Source organism: Capra hircus, chromosome 25, assembly GCF_001704415.2.
Source record: "Capra hircus breed San Clemente chromosome 25, ASM170441v1, whole genome shotgun sequence".
In the NCBI taxonomy this organism is placed as follows: Eukaryota; Metazoa; Chordata; class Mammalia; order Artiodactyla; family Bovidae; genus Capra; species Capra hircus.
In genome coordinates this window covers 9,667,047-9,683,649 of record NC_030832.1, presented here as the reverse complement: position 1 = coordinate 9,683,649, position 16,603 = coordinate 9,667,047, and the positions used below count along the sequence as shown (strand labels likewise).

The window sequence follows — 16,603 nt, the reverse complement described above, 5'->3', positions numbered from 1 at the left end:
CTTCCACACACAAATCTCACAATACAGCAAAATCTGGAGGGGCCTTCTAAAATTTATTTAATAAATACCCAACACGTGGGACCTCCCAGGCAGTACAGTGATTAAGACCACACTCCCAACTCAGGGGACCACAGGATCGATCCCTGACCGGGGAACCAAGATCCCAGATGCTGCACGGCACGGCCGAAAAAAAAAAAAAAAAAAGAAATACCCAAGGCGTTAGTTCTAACAGCCACTTCACAGCATAATTCTCCATTTTCAAATGAAATATTTAGCCTTCATGCCAACTGTGAGAGATTGCTTTACATTAAAAAAAAAAAAAAAAACCACTCTGGAAATAAATCTTTAGAGAAAGGACTGAATGATTTAAGTCACTTTGCACATTACAAAATGCTTCTGTAATGATTTCGGAGGCCAAGTTTCAGCTAAGTGAGAAATAAGATGCGGACTATGTGTGATGTAGGCCTGCGCTGATCAACGGAGCACGTGCAGGAAATCACTGAACCCACCATGCCCAGAAACCCCGCCCTCTAAGTGTTTATTTTCAGGAGACCCCTCAAGAACACTCCCCTTCTCCCCCAGTGGACTGCTCAGTGCTTGAGCCAAAAGGCCCTGGTTTCTTGAGATAGGCTGGTGGTGACTTCAGGACTTGATAGAATGCCTTTTCCCAAAGGAGGATGCTGTTCTTTCTGCCCTGATGAAGGGAAGGCTCTCACATCAGCACCTTCTAAGAAAGCTGGGGCCTTCCTGACACTGGATGGCGCAGGGCCTCCTCACTGATTCACATCCCTGCGCCACGTGAAATGACGCTTGCGAATCCAGTGCTGGGTCCTGGGCACCTCATCAGGCAGGGCTGCCTCTTGTGAGAGCTGGGAATGAAGAGGAGGAAGGGACGGGCTTTAGCACAGGAAGTCCTGCCTTTGGGTTCTGCCAACCAGCTGCCTGTGTGGTTTTGGACAAGTCACCAAGCCTCAGTTTACTCATCTATAAAATGGGTGAACAGGCCCTACTCATCTCCAGGGTGGTTTTAAGGGTCAGAAGTGGTAGACGAGAATCAAAGTGAAATGAAGTGAAGTCACTCAATCGTGTCTGACTCTTTTCGACCCCATGGACTGTAGTCTACCAGGCTCCTCCGTCCACAGAATTTTCCAGGCAATGAGAATCAAGGCACTCTGCAAATATAAGTTAGAGGACGCCGTGTGCTGGAGGGGAGCACCATTGTCCACATGGATGGCTGCACCTCTTTGAGCAGCCTCAGACATTCTAGAAACCAAACGCTTAGGATTCTCCATCCTCTCACCAAAACACAACTGACTCCTGCGCCGTGGGTGTCCTCTCCTAGAGGAGTCATCAGGGCGCTCGAGGTCAACGTGAGACCCACGCTGATGGCTCAGAGGACTCCCAGAGAGGGGTGCTGCACTCACCTGCTATCCTCTGCATCTTCATGCGTCTCGCCTGGATGCGGCCCTTGGCCAGGCGCTGCTTGGCGATGATGCAGCGGATGTGGTCTGAGAAGATGAAGGTGGCTTGCAGGATGGGGAAGGGCTTGGAGTGGGGGCTGGACGCAGGCTTGTGGATGGTGATATTCAGGGCGCGGCTGTCGTCCTCCACGCCGGTCACCTGCATGTCCTGGGGCGGGGAGGGGGCCAAAGAAAGGATGTCTGTTAGGTTCAGTTAGGAAGGTTGTTCCATTAGGAAGGTCACTGCTTGGAGGCTGTGGACCTACGTCTCCTCTAGAACAAGGGCCCTCAGACTGAAGTTTGCTTTTGCTCTGAAGGAGACCATCAGTCCTCCAAGTGCAAGAGTGTTGAGGATGGGCACAAACCAGACGGGGCCTGGTGGGACGACAGGGTGGGAAGCACAGCCAGCTCAGTGGCTGGTGCTGGCTGCGGTGGCTGGTCTTGTCCTCACAAAGACTTGAGTCAGCTGGTGAACGTGCAGGATGCCAGCAGCTGTGGGATCATAGTGCTTGACCAGGGATTGAACCCGCACCCCCTTGCATTGGAAGGCGGATTCTTAACCACTGGCCCAGCCGGGAAGTCCCAAACCCTAACAATTCTTGCTTCTGAGAAACCAGAGATAACAAACCCAAGGCTAGTTCTTTCTGGCATGATTTCACCTGCTAACAATTCCTTTCCTGCTTCTGTTAAGAAAGTGAAAATCGCTCAGTTGCGCCCAACTCTTTGGGACCCCACGGATTATACAGTCCATGGAATTCTTCAGGCCAGAATACTGGAGTGGGTAGCCTTTCCCTTTTCCAGGGGATCTTCCTAACCCAGGGATTGAACTCAGGTCTCCCGCATTGCAGGCAGATTCTTTACCATATAAGCCACAAATGAAGCCCAAGAATACCAGAGTGGGTAGTCTATCCCTTCCCCAGCAGATCTTCCCGAACCAGGAATTGAACCGGGGTCTCCTGCATTGAAGGCAGATTTATTTTACCAACTGAGCTACCAGGGAGGCCCTCTCTCTTAAGAAGAGGGCATCATTAGTTCCTATTTGTATGTCTCTGACGAATTCCTGGTCCCTAAAGGAAAAAGCTAACTCTGAGAAAGAGACATTTGAAGAAAGTTGCCTTTGAAAGGTAGAGGAGGACTCACGTAGACCAAGTATTAGGACAAATGCAATCCAAAGCCTCAGAATGGATTCTGTGCAAAGAATCTGCTTCCCACTGAGGTTTGAGATAAAAAGCAGAGGACAGGAGACAAGCATGAAAGTCAAAGGCTAGGGGCGGGGGCGGAAATGTTGAAAAGGCTCATGAAACAAGACAGAGACTGTCCATAGGCATTCCATCTGGCATGGAACGTTGCAGTGGGGATTAGATGAGATATTACGCTTTTAAAATGGAGAGAGGCTGGCGCGTGGTAACAGCCTGACAAATAGGCGCTCCTGGAAGACGACCAAAAGAAAAGGTTTATGTGGCTTTCATTGTCTGATGGACGACACATATTAATCCTTTGAGGGAGAAAAACACTTTCCTGACACTAAATTCTAAAGGAAATTGATTATAAGCCTAGATAAATAAGAAGAAGCACTAAGTTACTTAATGGACAGTCTCTGACGTGGAAGTCTTTTTTTAAATGCAAGCTTCTTCAGATAGTTGCTGTGCACATCAACCTTCTGTAAAAGACATTTTTTAAATGGAAAGATCTTGAAAAAGAGGAGGCTGGGAAATGGTTGCAACAGCATCTTCAAACCCATGGGTGGTCCTCTCGGGGAGGGGGGGTCACACTGGAGACGGATGTGGGTTGGCCCCGGCAAGGCCTTGCCAGCAACCAGGACTGCCCAACAAGGAAACAGGCCTGGCGCAAGGCAAGTAAGGCCCAGGGGGTCTGGTGGGGGAATGGGGTGGAAGGCTGTTTTCAACTTGCCTGACTCTATGCTTCCTTTGACCAACCAGCTGGCATTAGTCACCCATCATTAGACAAACACTAAGAAAACCCAAGCTCCAGCTTGGCGTTTGGCAATTTAAGAGCCCAGGCTTGATGGAGAGACGGAGGACACAGGAACTTTCATAAATCACCAGCAGCAACAATCATTCTAGAGAGGAAATGGGCCCAGCCCAACTTCTTGGTATCTGCCCTAGGGAAACCCTGGTCCAAGTGCACAAGGAAGTCGGGACAATTTTGTTGACGGCAGCACCGTACGTATGTGAAAGTAGAAAGCTGGGAACAAACACGGGACACTGACTACCTCCGCCTTGGGATGTGGGCAGGCAGCAGTTACAAGAATACCAGCAAGTCTCCACAGACTGACACAGTCAGGGCTCTAAAACATTCACTGAGTAAAAAAACAAAGTTTAGAATACATGCAATGTGACAGAATAAAAAACATACACAGAAACACCCTCTTTTGAGTACCTGTGTACAATTTTTAAAAACAGTACATGCATGCTGAGTTGCGTCAATCATGTCCAACTCTTTTGTGACCCTATGGACTGTAGCCCGCCAGGCTCCTCTGTCCATGGGATTCTCCAGGCAGGAATACTGGAGTGGGTTGCCATTTCCTACTCCAGGGGATCTTTCCGACCCAGGGATTGAACCTGTGTCTCCTGCGTTGGCAGGCAGATTCTTTACCACTGGGTCACCTGGGAAGGACAGTTCACGTAGCTCCATTCACACGTGCAGCTGGCAAAGCACTGTATCTGACAGAGGAGGGGCGTCAGAAATGAGTTTTGGTTAAAGAGAACTTGGCCCTTATCTGTGAGGTGTTCTAACTGCTGTCAGGGGTAAGCTGCTCACACAGCCCTTATGTCATTAGCACTTGACTGTAAAGATGACACTTTGGTGGGTGTTTGCATAGCCAGTGAAGAACTTCCGGGCTTCTCAGCCATCGTACCTGCAGAAGGCCTGCGAACTTGACCACTCCCCAGCCCAGCCTGGACACGTCGGGCTCCACCAAACTCATCTGGTAAATATCGACGGCCAGGAACCGCTGGAGCATACTGCCGTCCTTGGTGACCACCGTGCATGCAATCAGGTCGCTGTTGTCTGGAAGGAGGGGGACAGAGAGCAGGGTGAGGTGCAGTCCACTGCACAGTCTGAGCGACACGTTTGGGCTGGTGTGTGTTCTGTCGGGCGGCACAGCTCGGCGCCAGACCCAAGCCTGGCAGTCACACACACTGGGTTCTGAGTCCCTCCTCTGAGTCATGCTGGGCAACCTTCTATACCTCTCTGGGCTTCAGATTCCTCATCCGGAAAATAGGGATCATGCCCAACCCACTCAAAGCACTGTTTGTGAGGACCAGCTCATATAAAATACATACAGCACCAGTACAGTCACAACGAACGAGTTCCGTTCTGAGAGCACATTTGTTAAGTCCAGTGAAGTTAGCCTAGGTACCCGACTCACAGGGTTGGCTACACAGTACTATACTTTACTGGGTTTATAATACTTTTCACACAAATAATACACAAAAAGCAAACACCAAAGATTAAGAAGACATTTTTAATCTTACAGTACAGAACTTTAAACATTAGTTGTATCAAATACATCCCCGCTGCTTTTACACTGCTTCCGCACATGCTGGGCTCAACACAGAGACGCTCCACTACTGCACTCTCTACAGTCCTGTACAGTAAAGCCCACAAAAGCACAGCCACGGGTGGGGGTGCACTCGAGTGCCAGTGTATGCCGGAGACGGGAACTGTCTTACGCGATGGGACACAGAAATGCACGTTCGCATCTCTCAGAGTTGGCAGCTCGAAGGTTCGCGTGTAGGGGACTTACCATACAACACTGGCTGTGAATTGGGCACTGCAACTGTAGCTAAAAACACACCCGACAAACCCAGAATCCCAGTAACATTTCAGCGCTTCCCTGCAGGTGTTGGCGGTTTATACCTGTGACTGTTTGCCCAGATTAAGTGAAGACAGGAAAGGAAGAGCCCCCCGCTTGGTTACAGAATCATCAAGACTTTAGCTTGGTGTCTGACAACTTAGAGCCTAGCTCTACATGAGACAGTGTGTGATTTGGGGCAAGGCACTTGGCCTCTCTAAACCACGGTTTCCCATCTGTAAAATGGGAATAATGTCCCAGATCTGGAGATGTTTGATACCTTAAAATGAGAACAGGTAGTGAAAACATTTAGCAGGGTTTCCTCAGCTTACGCTTGGTCCCTTTTCTTAGCTGGAAGTTATTGCCAGATTTGATGTCTAATTTAGTGCCTGTCCTTGATGGCTTTGAACTCACCAGAGTAACATAGGGCCATTAAGTTCCCTACAGTGAAATCCTCTGTAATATGTTTTAAGAGAAATAGCTGAACCAGGAAACAACCTAAATACCCCCAAAGCGGGGAACCACGTGAGTATGATTTTTTTCCCATCATATGGAAAATTACATACCCATTTAAAAGTTATGTTTAACCAAAGTGTGAACTGTGGTTACTTAGGAGGAGGGAAGTGAGAATTGGGGGTGGGTGGGACTGTGTGTGTGTGTGTGTGCGCGCGCGCGCGTGTGTGTGTGTGTGTGTGTGTGGTATCAACAGGAGAACTTTAATTTTTGCCCTCTGTATCACTGATTTGCTTGAAACTATTTTAAAATGAGAAGGTATTCAATATACACGTTAAAGACCCAAGTAAAAAATCCTACTTACCAATAATTGCAACGGCACTGGGAAAGACTACATGTTTAAATGAACATGATGATAAAAACTTTGTAACTGTGATTTTGGTACGTTGAAAGATAGTATCGCTACAAAGAAATACAAGCTTGGAGAAATATACTAAAACATTAAAAGACATCTCTGATTAGAAGAACGGTGGGTGAATTTTTTTTTTTCCCCTTAAACAGCTTTATGGAGGGATAATTTATATACCATAAAACTCACCTGTTTTCAGTGTACAGTTCGAGTTTTGGTAAATTTAGAGCTGTGCCCTGTGGCACTCCAGCGGTAGAACACTGTCGGCACCCCAATACGTTCTGAAACCTAATACTTGGCTTCACTTTATTGGTGGTGGGTGGTGGGGGGAAAGTAACACAGATAGTAACAATCCTGGCCCCAAACACAGGAATTTGCCAAAGTTCTGCCTCCCCTCGTTTTTGCTCTTCATTTAGGCCTAAGGAATGATGGGCACATTTCTCCTCTGCCCTCTTCTCCTCCCCTCGCTCCTCCGCCTCCCTGCCCTCACGTCCCACACTACCTCTGCTGAATGTTCTGAGCACACAGTCTGAGATCCTGGCTTCCTGGGACGTCTTCTGGTCCAGAAGCTGTGACAGGCCTTGGGATTCTGTCTTTTCTCCCCAGCAGGTGACGATCTGGCATGGCCAGAAACCCCACAGCCAACACTAGCACCAGACAGCCTCAACTCTGGCTTGCATGTTCTCATTCTCGAGGGCAGGGAGCCTCCTCCCTTTCCCAGGAGTCTAGCCAAGTATTTAAGAAGAGTTCTAAAAATGACTTTATCTAGAATTTCTAGTTCCATGCAGAAGACATCTAGTCTTCTGTATCCTCAGAAGTGCATGGAGTTTGGCTTCCCAGGTGGCGCAGTGGTAAAGAACCCGCCTGCCAATCCAGGAGGCACAAGAGAGCCCGGTTTGATTCCTGGGTTGGGAAGATCCCTTGGAGGAGGAAATGTCAACCCACTTCAGCACTCTTGCCTGAAAAAAAATCCATGGACAGAGGAGCCTGGAGGGCTAGTCCATGGGGTGGCAAAGAACTAGACAAGACTGAGCGTGCACACACACACACATACATACACACACACATACACACACACACACACACAAAGTCGAGTTTACTTTCTTAACTCAATACTTACATCATGTTCCCCAATTAGCATCTTTTACTTTTTAAAAAGAGAAAACTAAGCTCATAAAGGATGCTTTCTCTCTCTTTTCCTTTCTCTTTCTTTCCTCTCCCCTTCCCCATAAACAGGACAACCCTGCTCTTCCCTTCCCCACATTCACAAAAGAGGTTCATCTGCGGGTGAGCCTGGAAAGCAGGCACAGCCAAGGTCTTGGTGTCAGCGGGCCGTGTCGGCAGGCAACCCCCTCATAAAGCCCAGGGGCCTTTAGGGGCTTCAGGGGGAAGGAAAGACCTACCACCTCTGCCACAAAGAACTCAAAAGGAAGGACAAAACCCCAAAGCGGAACAACTTTCAGAAATGCAGTTGAGACATCAAAGCCCCGTGAGAGATTTCGTAAGAAAACTAAAAGGCAACTGTCACCAGTGAGACAGGAGGGCTCTGAGAGGGAGGGAGCCCCTGGTTTTTCAGAAGCTGTGGGGGCAGTTAAGGAGAAATGAAGCGGCTTCCATGGACTGAACAGAAGGGCACCTAGGCATCCTTTGGGAGAGATCAAGGGAGTCTGGTCGGGGTGACCTTTGTGGGCCTCCGGGTCGGCGTCTCAAGAGACGCTTGGAGCACCTTGCCTCTCCCCTGGGCTGCTCCACATGCCGGTGGTGGGCATGTCCATTGGAGAAGGACTCCGAAGAGAGCTGCGGGAGGGAGCTCCTCCCTGCCCCCGTTCTAGGTCTTTCGCCTGCTGCCTGCAAGCGGGTCCCTGCGGATTTCACACTGAGCTGGGGGGAGCGGTGCCAGGTACTGAGGCGCCAGGAGGGAGGGGTGCCTCGTGGGGAGGACACCAGCAGCAGGCAGCTCCGTCGGGGGGCGTGGTGGCCTTCCGAACCGCCTTGCCTGCCTCTCGGGGCTGGCTTGCCGTCAGGGGACACCAGTGCAGGTGACCGGCCATCCCCACATTGCGTGCACGAACCTGTGCTCAGTCATGTCTGACTCTCTGTGACCCCATGGACTGTAGCCCACCAGGCTCCTCTGTCCATCAGATTTCCTTCTCCAGGGGATCCTCCCGACCCAGGGATCAAACCTGTGTCTCTTGCATTGGCAGGCAGGTTCTTTACATCTCTCAACCCACCTGGTCTCCAGCACCCTCCCACCAACTTCATTCCCAAGGGGTGGAGCCAAGGACTCTATTTCTTTAAATCTACAGACATTTATCAGAAAACACACTATCCATGTGACCTTAGGAGCAGGAAAGGATTTCTTTAAAAAGGAAGAATCAATATGTACAAATAAATAAGATTAAGACTGATAAACTGACTACCTCAGAATTAAAATTTAGCTCACGGATAATGAACAACTTTATAACCAGACTGGGGGAAATATTTTCAACATATCTCTTTAAGAGGCAAAAGATGAATAAAGCCGAAAATATGAAGAATTCCCCAGGCCATTCACGGACAAGAGAATGAATACACACACACACACACACACACACACACGAGTGCTAGCCTTCTGGCTAAACTAGGAAACAAATGAAAACAGGATCCCACCTATTGGCAAAAATAAAAGTGTTAAGATAACATCAGGCATTGGTGAGGCTGTAGAAAAACTGATTTTCTCAAACACTGCCAGTAGAATAAATTAACACAGCCATTTGGAAGGGCAAATCAGCATTATTTATCAAAGCTGAAAGTTTCATACTCTATGACCTGGCAATGGGTACATTCCCAGGAAAATGCCCACGTGGGCTCAGAGATAGGAATAAGGATGTTGACGGTGAGATTTGGGTCTGTAATGACCTAGATGTCCAGTGAGAAAGGAAAGTTTATTTAAAAAAAAAAATAAACATATGGCAAGGGCAAGGAATGAATGAGATCTCTGGATGTTTCAACAAGGTTCAGTCTCAAAAACTGAGTGGAAAAAGTTGCAGCATGACACAGGCTGTGTGACACAATTTGTGTACAGTCAAACCACACAAGAAGACCCTGTATATTTTCTACGAACTCAAGCACGTGTATGTAAAAGAAAAATTTAAGAAAATGCCTGGTGGGGTGCAGAGTGATTGCCTCTTTGGAGGGGAGGTGGTGGGGCTGAGGGTGAGAGTCCAGGCTGTTTTAGTTTATACGGAGTGCTTCGATTTCTTCAAAGAGCTAAGCCGTTTGTGTGGACTTCCCTGGTGGCTCAGTGGTTAAAGAAAAAAAAAAAAGAAAAAAAGTCTGCCTGCCAAGGCAGGAGATGTGGGTTCAGTCCCTGGGTCAGGAAGATTCCCTGGAGAAGGAAATAGCAACCCACTCAGTATTTCTGCCTGGGAAATCCCATGGACAGAGAAGCCTGGAGGGCTGCAGTCCATTGGGTCACAGAAGAGTCAGGCACGACTTAGTGACTAAATAACAACATCATGTTGTTTGTGTGCTTAAGTGAGGGGGGAAAAGTGACTCTCTTTCCACACTCCTACATAGAGGGCCTCAGGTCCTCCTGGGGCCCAGGAGGGTTGGGAAGCAGCCCCGGGCCCAGCCGTTGGCCATCGGCACACTGCCTCCCTGCCACCCCCCACCCCCGATCCCCAAGTGTGGTGACAGTCACTGAGCTCTGGGAGACGGCAAGAGACCAGCAGTGCCTCTCGGTGCACAAGTGTGCACGCTTCCAAACTGGCCAGGCATGTGAGCTGAAGAAGCGCTGGTGTCCAGCGCAACAAACATGTGGGTGTTAGATCCTGCGTTAGGGAGCCAGACCATGAAGAATGAGGCTTGGCGCTGCCTCAAGGGCTCGGGGGGCCGGCAGGGAGGCTCGGGCTCTCGACCACAAACCATCATGCAGGCCAAGTCTCCATCTGTGGAGGAACAGAGCCCTGAGGGCAGAGCCGGTGGGATGAGAGTTGTCTCCATCGCACCCCAGGGCCAAGAAGGAACCTCCCTCCAGGGAGAAGTGACAAGTTCCTTCCACCCTGAGACCTTGCCTTTTGGTTCATTGATTTCTAAGAGGGTAGGGAGGGGAAGATTTGCCATTTTATTTGAAAACATTAAGCAGGACTTTCCTGGCAGTCCAGTGGTTAAGGCTCTGTGCTCCCGCTGCAGGGGGCACAGGTTTGATCCCTGGTTGGGAACTAAGAGCTCGGATGCCTCACAGTGCGGCCAAAATATAAAGAAAATAAAAATTTGAAAATAATAAACATATAAACTGCTACCCTTTTTTAAAAAATTAACCTTATCAATCTCTTTGAATAGATAATACATTTGCATGCTCCCATTTTAAAAGGTGTGAAATTTTTTAGAGTTGATGGTAAATCTCCCCAATCCTCTTCCCCAGAGACAACCACTTGATTTCTTGTTACCCGTCCACTATGAATTTCCAGGGCTTCCCTGTAGCTCAGTCGGTCAAGAATCCGCCTGCAATGCAGGAGACCCAGGTTCGAGCCCTGGGTCAGGAAGATCCCCTGGAGAAGGGAATGGCAACCCACTCCAGTAGTTTTGCCTGGAGAATCTCATGGATAGAGAAGCCGGGCAGGCTGCAGTGCATGGGGTCACAAAGAGCCAGACACGAGCTAGCTAAACCACCACCATGAATTTCCAAGAGCACACACAGCTACAGCCCTCCCCGCTGCCTAGGCCTTCACAAACGCTACACAACCCCTTGCGCTTCTGCCACTGAAGCCCGGATCTCGGTGATACATCACCTCCCCCCGCAACCCCCCCCCCCCAACACGGGTGCTCCTCATTGTTTTTCATAGTTGCACTCTCTCCCACTGTAGTGCATGCTCAGTTGTGTCTGACTCTTTGTGACCCCATGGACTGTAGCCCACCAGGCTCCTCTGTCCATTGGATTTCCCAGGAAGGAATACAGGAGTGGTTGCCATTTCCTCCTCCAGGGGATTTTCCTGACCCAGGGATCAAACCCACATCTCTTGCCTTGGCAAGCGGATTCTTTACCACGGAGCCACCAGGGAAGCCCCCTCCCACAGTAGATGTGATTCTAAATGATTTAACAGTTCCCAGTTGATGGCCATTCAGGCTCTGTATTAGTTTTTGCTACAACAGACAAAGAAACAGCCTTACTCAAGTACACATGTGAGAGCAAAACTACAGCGGCAAAGTAGAACTTGTGCTGAATTTTTCTCTTGAAAGCACTCGTGCTTTCCTAAAATAAACATATTTTAAAAGGAAATGTTGTGTCATGACCATGAATGGAAAACCAGAATTAAAACATATAAGGTGACTGTGAAAATAGATTCAAAAGAGCTTTTTAAATTAAACTATAGCCAAAAGCCTGCTCTTTTGATAAAAAGGGTTATCAGCAGTTAGAGAAGTTCTAAGACAAACTAGTACCAATCTCAGACCTTCTTATTGTGACAGAAAGGACCTGAGGGGGTACCGAAATGTATTTTCGTGTGGACTACACTTTCCAGAGATGGCCACAGCAATACTTGCCTGAGGGACTTCCCTGGTGGTCCAGGGGTCTAATGCAGGAGACGAGGGTTCAATCCCTGGTCGGGGAACTAAGATCCCATGTGCCATGGGGCAACTAAGCCCGTTTGCCACAACTAGAGAAAACTCGCACACCACAATTGGAGACCAAAAAATAAAACCAAAAAAACCCTCCCCCGCCCACATGCTCTTCTTCCAGCGTGACCTGACCCTCCTCCCATCAGGTAGTGGTGTCTATGTCCCTTCTCCTTGAACCTGGGCAGCGAGGGCAGGGGTGGGGGTGGGGGTGGGTGGTCCTCTATGATGATCTAGACCAACAGAGTACAGTGGAGGTGATCCCGTATGATTTCTGAGGCCAGGTCACAAAAACACCCTTGGAACTTGTCCACCATGCTGTGAGGAAGCCCAAGTTGTCACGGAGACACGACTGAGAAAAGCCAAGGCCCTGGGCCCCCAGCCCCCAGCTCACCCTCTAGTCTCCAGAGGGTGTCATGTGGAGCAGAGACGAGCTCTTCCCCCTGAGCTCTGGGCAAATTATAGATCTGTGAGCAAAATGAATGATTTAAAAAAAAAAACAGTTGTAGCTGTTTAAAAAGCCACTATATTTTAGGGTAGTTTGTTACTCAGCACTAGAGAATTGCAACTGTGATTTATTGCAATTCAGTGCTGCATCCAGGCACATTTAAAATTCTAACATTCTTCCAGCACCACCAAGGGGCTGCATACCACCTCATGGAAGGCCAGCCTGGAAAAACAGCCTGGGGCTGATGATCTGGGACGCACAGAAGGTCCTGCAGTGTTTAGTGGAATAAAGAGGAAAGGAATGCAGCCATTTTCCAACAGAATTTTAAGATGCTGAGAAAGAGGAGGAGAGGGCAAGTCATGAAACAGCCACCTTGCCAGGAAGCGCAGGAGGGCAACTCATGCAGGTGAAAACAACTTGGGTGGAGGAGCCATAGCGACCTGGGCTTAAATCCCAGCTCTGCCACTAAAAGCTGTGTGATCCTGGACAAGTCAGCTCCCTCTCTGCATCTCAAGTTACTTATAAGCCCGGCAGGACCACCGGGGGGTCTGAGAGAGGCCTGGGGCCAGGCCCAGGTGGTCTCTGTCAGCAGTGGCTGTTGCCTGGAAGCACCCTGACGTTTTGGAGCCCTGACTCACTGATCAGAACCCCCTTGCCTGAGGTAGAGTGATGCTTGCTGGAGGCAGGCTCTAGACTAAGTAAGCCATGCTCTTCAGAGGGAGAAAATGAATCATGGATTTTGGTTGCTTCTCAGAACTCTTGTGGGGTGATGGGCCCACACACCCAGTTACTCTCTAGCACATCTACCCACCTTAGCTCACTGCTGCACCCCAAGGCCTGCCAGCCCCCAGGGGTCCTGAGGCCTGCTCCCTAGTCTGGACGGAAGCCCCAAGAAGGCAGGGCCTGACCTGTCCCACTCCCTGCTGAATCCCCAGGAGAGGGGCTGGGCAGTGGCCGGCACTGAAGAAGTGCTTGTCCCCTGGACTGAAGGATGCTAGCGTCTTCTGGTCCTCCCTTACTGAAGGCTGTCCTTTCAGCCCCTGGACTGAAGCCTTCCTCCAGGGCTCCCTCTGACAGGCTATAGCTCATTACCGAGCAATAAACGGGGCTGATTGACTCTTGCTGTATTTAAATGATCCCTTCATAAAAACATACGGATGCCAATACCATAATTTAATTCTTGGCTTGGTGGCTCCGAATACATTTAGAATTGAGGTCTTTATCCTTACAGCGGGATTTCCAGGCCAGCCTGAATTCCAGCGCTTTGAAATCTAATACCCTGGGCTTTAGGGCCAATTCTGGGAGCACCACCACAGCTGGAGTTTAGATTACCAACTCTGTAAACACTATCAGGTCTTCCAGACACCTGCTGTGAGTCAGAGGTCAGGAAGGATTGAGAACAAGGTACAGATTCTTTGAGGAAGGCAGGCTCACCCCAGGATTCCAAGATAACATGCCCACAGGGGAGCATTCGCCACTGATAGGAGACCAGGATTTCCTCTCTGAGCCAAAAAGCATCTGAGTCCTTCTGCAAGGAATGCGTGGTCTTGGCCTCTCAATGGATCACAGAGCCCACTGGGTTTCTCTTCCAGACCTGCAGGCATTCCAGGGATGAGTAAGGAAGCAGCTGCAGGGGCCCAAGGGCCCTCGCAGAGGGAGCTAAGACGATGGGATGGCTGGCTTCCCTGTGGAGTTGGTGGTGGCGTCCAGTGGGGACACGCAGCCATTTGGGGCCGTGGTCCTCTAGAACCACGAGCTGAAAGACTGTCAGGGCTGTGTCTTTGGACAGAGGTCCCCCTTCCTGGCTGCTGACCAGTGCTTCTCTGGGCCAGGCGCTGAGCTCCCCACTTGACAAGTTCCTGGGATCCTACGGGGGAAAAGCGGTTCACTGATCCCCAAGGACACACAACTGCAGGGTGTCAAGTAACATCCTCGAGGACACATGACTGACTGATGAGCTATGAAGCCTGAGTGAACATGTGGCCTCCACAGCATCCTGAGTTAGCTGACTGGGACCTGGGGTTCTAGTCTTTAGGATGAGGCTGCAGAGAGGAGTGACCCCTGTTTCTGCAGAAGAGGGGGGCACTCCTGATCCGGGCTAGCGCTCAAGGGTGGAAGATGCTGGCTAGGTCCTGCAAGGGGACAGTCAGAGGACCCGAGCTCTCAGCAGGCAGATCCCAGGGGTTTGATCCCATGGTCAAGTTGAAAAACCTGCCATGTGCTCCTGAGCAAGGTCCCCCTTCACTGGCACTTGGTGGTCTCTTCTAGCAGCGACCTGGGACCTCTTTCAGACCCACTGGGTATCTGCCACCCCAGGGCTCTGGTCCAGGACAGAGGGATACTGTAGGAGTGGGATGGGCCGAGCCCCTGCCCTCATGAAGCCTTCAGATGAGTGGGCAGATGACAGCCTTGTGAGACCAAGAAGATACCCGGCGGCACTGAAGACAGCTTTGACAGCGACCCCAGGGAAAACCAGTCTGGCGTGGCTCTCTGATGACGGGATGGAGCCGAGGGCACAGGCCTTAACTGACCAGTAATGCAGGGCTGGGAAGCAAGTGATGAATCATCGGGCTCCAGTTGGCTCTCTGCGGGAGTATTGTTGTGGGGGGAGAGGCCGGCGCAGGCGGTACAAGGCCATCAATCAGAAGAAGCCCGCTGGGAAAGTGCGATCCATCTCCCAAATGTCACCACTCCATCAACGTCCACTACAAAACTGAAAACAATCGCCGTCCTGGGGCATCAGAGACACACACACATTTCCGTGGGAGCTATTCTGAGTGCCAAGGAAAGAAGTCCTGTGTTGATTCGAACAGAACCCAGCAGAGCTGGGGCCACGGGGACTGGTGACTCGACAGACGCATCAAAGGAGAACGGTCCTGTCCAGGTGACCCCTGCACCTTCTCGAGCCTGGTGAACACTGAGGGGAGACTCCACGCACTGCCCACGGCATTCCAAAGTCAAAACGAGAAAGAGATGCAGCGGTTGCCACTGAGGGTGTGGACCAGCACACTCAATTAGGTTGGCTGCTTCTCCTGACAGTCAAATCAATCCTTTGAGGAAAATTAAGTAGCCATTCCTCCATCAACCCAGCAGCAGCTTATGGGCTGTTTGCTGCAAGTAGCAATCAATTACTTCATCGTCCGTGAAGCTCCCTAAAGCCCTCCTTCCCAGCACGGCATGCGGCAGCTACAAAGCACGATATTTCCTGGATGGGGAGCACATCTTGGCAACTTCTATTGCCCGGCATGCGACTCTGGTCCCTCCAAGAATGAAGGGGAAGGGTTACTGGGATTCCTTGAATTTGCAAGGAACTAGGAATGATTTAGGCAAGGTGTGCCTGACTCTTTGCAACCCCATGGACTGTAGCCTCCCAGGCTCCTCTGTCCATGGAATTTTTCAGGCAAGAATACTGGAATGGGTTGCCATTTCCTCCTCCAGGGGATCTTCCCAACCGAGGCATCAAACCCAGGTCTCCTTCATCGAGGGCCGATTCTTTACTGTCTGAACCACAAGGGAAATCCGAATTTGCAAGGGGGCATAGCAATTAGGGATGCAGGCCTTAGGACACATGCTGAAATCCAAACACCCAGGGAAACTGTGGCCTACTGCTCGGCTCCAGTGTTTCATCCATGGTCACTGGGGCCACCCCCACACCCACACCGATGACCCGGCCTTCGGCTTCCTCCCCTAGAGTTCCAAGAGGCAGGTGTCGGAAACACTGTGGAGAAAACTCCCAAGGCCCCCAGCTCTGCTCCCCACCCATAACCACAGCTCAAAAGGCAACGGTGAGCGCTGGGAACAGTCACCAGCCAGGCCATCTGGGGTTGAAACACGGCCCCGCCACTTTCTGGCTGTGTTGACCCTGCTGGTGACTTCACTGTGGTCACCTCATCTATAGGCCAGGGTACTAAGGGTATTTTAGTCTTTTTATACAGTTCATGGGGTTCTCATGGCAAGAATACTGGAGTGGTTTGCCAAGGAGAAGAGGGCGATGGAGGATGAGATGGTTGGATGGCATCACCAAGTCAATGGACATGAACCTGGGCAAATTCCGGGAGATGGCGAAAGACAGGAAAGCCTGGCATGCTGCAGTCCATGGGGTCTCAAAGAGTCAGAAACGACTCGGTGACTGAACAACTGCTCTACTTTATGATATGTATGTGGATGTTTCTAGGAAGAAGCATTCTGTTGTCAGTGGCTGACTTTGAAGAAAGAAAAAGAAAGATAATTTGGGCTGATGGCTGGATAGAATAGATGTGGTAAAAGAAGTACAGTTGATCCTCGAACAAGAGGGTCAGGTGCGCTGACTTCTTGTGCAGTTGAAAATCCACTTACTGCTCTTTCCGCCTCTGAAACAAAGTGATAAATGACATCCAAGGGCAGGAAGCTGAATGTTCTGGATAGGATCGGGACTTAAACCC

At 50.1% G+C, this 16,603-nt stretch overlaps 1 protein-coding gene across 7 annotated transcripts in view; it reads right to left on the bottom strand.

The window, feature by feature from the left end:
* CLEC16A (C-type lectin domain family 16 member A) overlaps nt 1-16,603 on the bottom strand; it is a 236,784-nt gene that overhangs the window by 59,950 nt on the left and 160,231 nt on the right. For all 7 annotated transcript variants that reach the window (XM_018040271.1, XM_018040268.1, XM_018040272.1 and 4 more), the window contains 2 exons: nt 4,339-4,490; nt 1,425-1,629 (listed from right to left, as the gene is read on the bottom strand). In XM_018040271.1, coding sequence (XP_017895760.1) covers nt 1,425-1,629; nt 4,339-4,490 — 357 coding nt within the window. The remainder of the gene's footprint in view (nt 1-1,424; nt 1,630-4,338; nt 4,491-16,603) is intronic.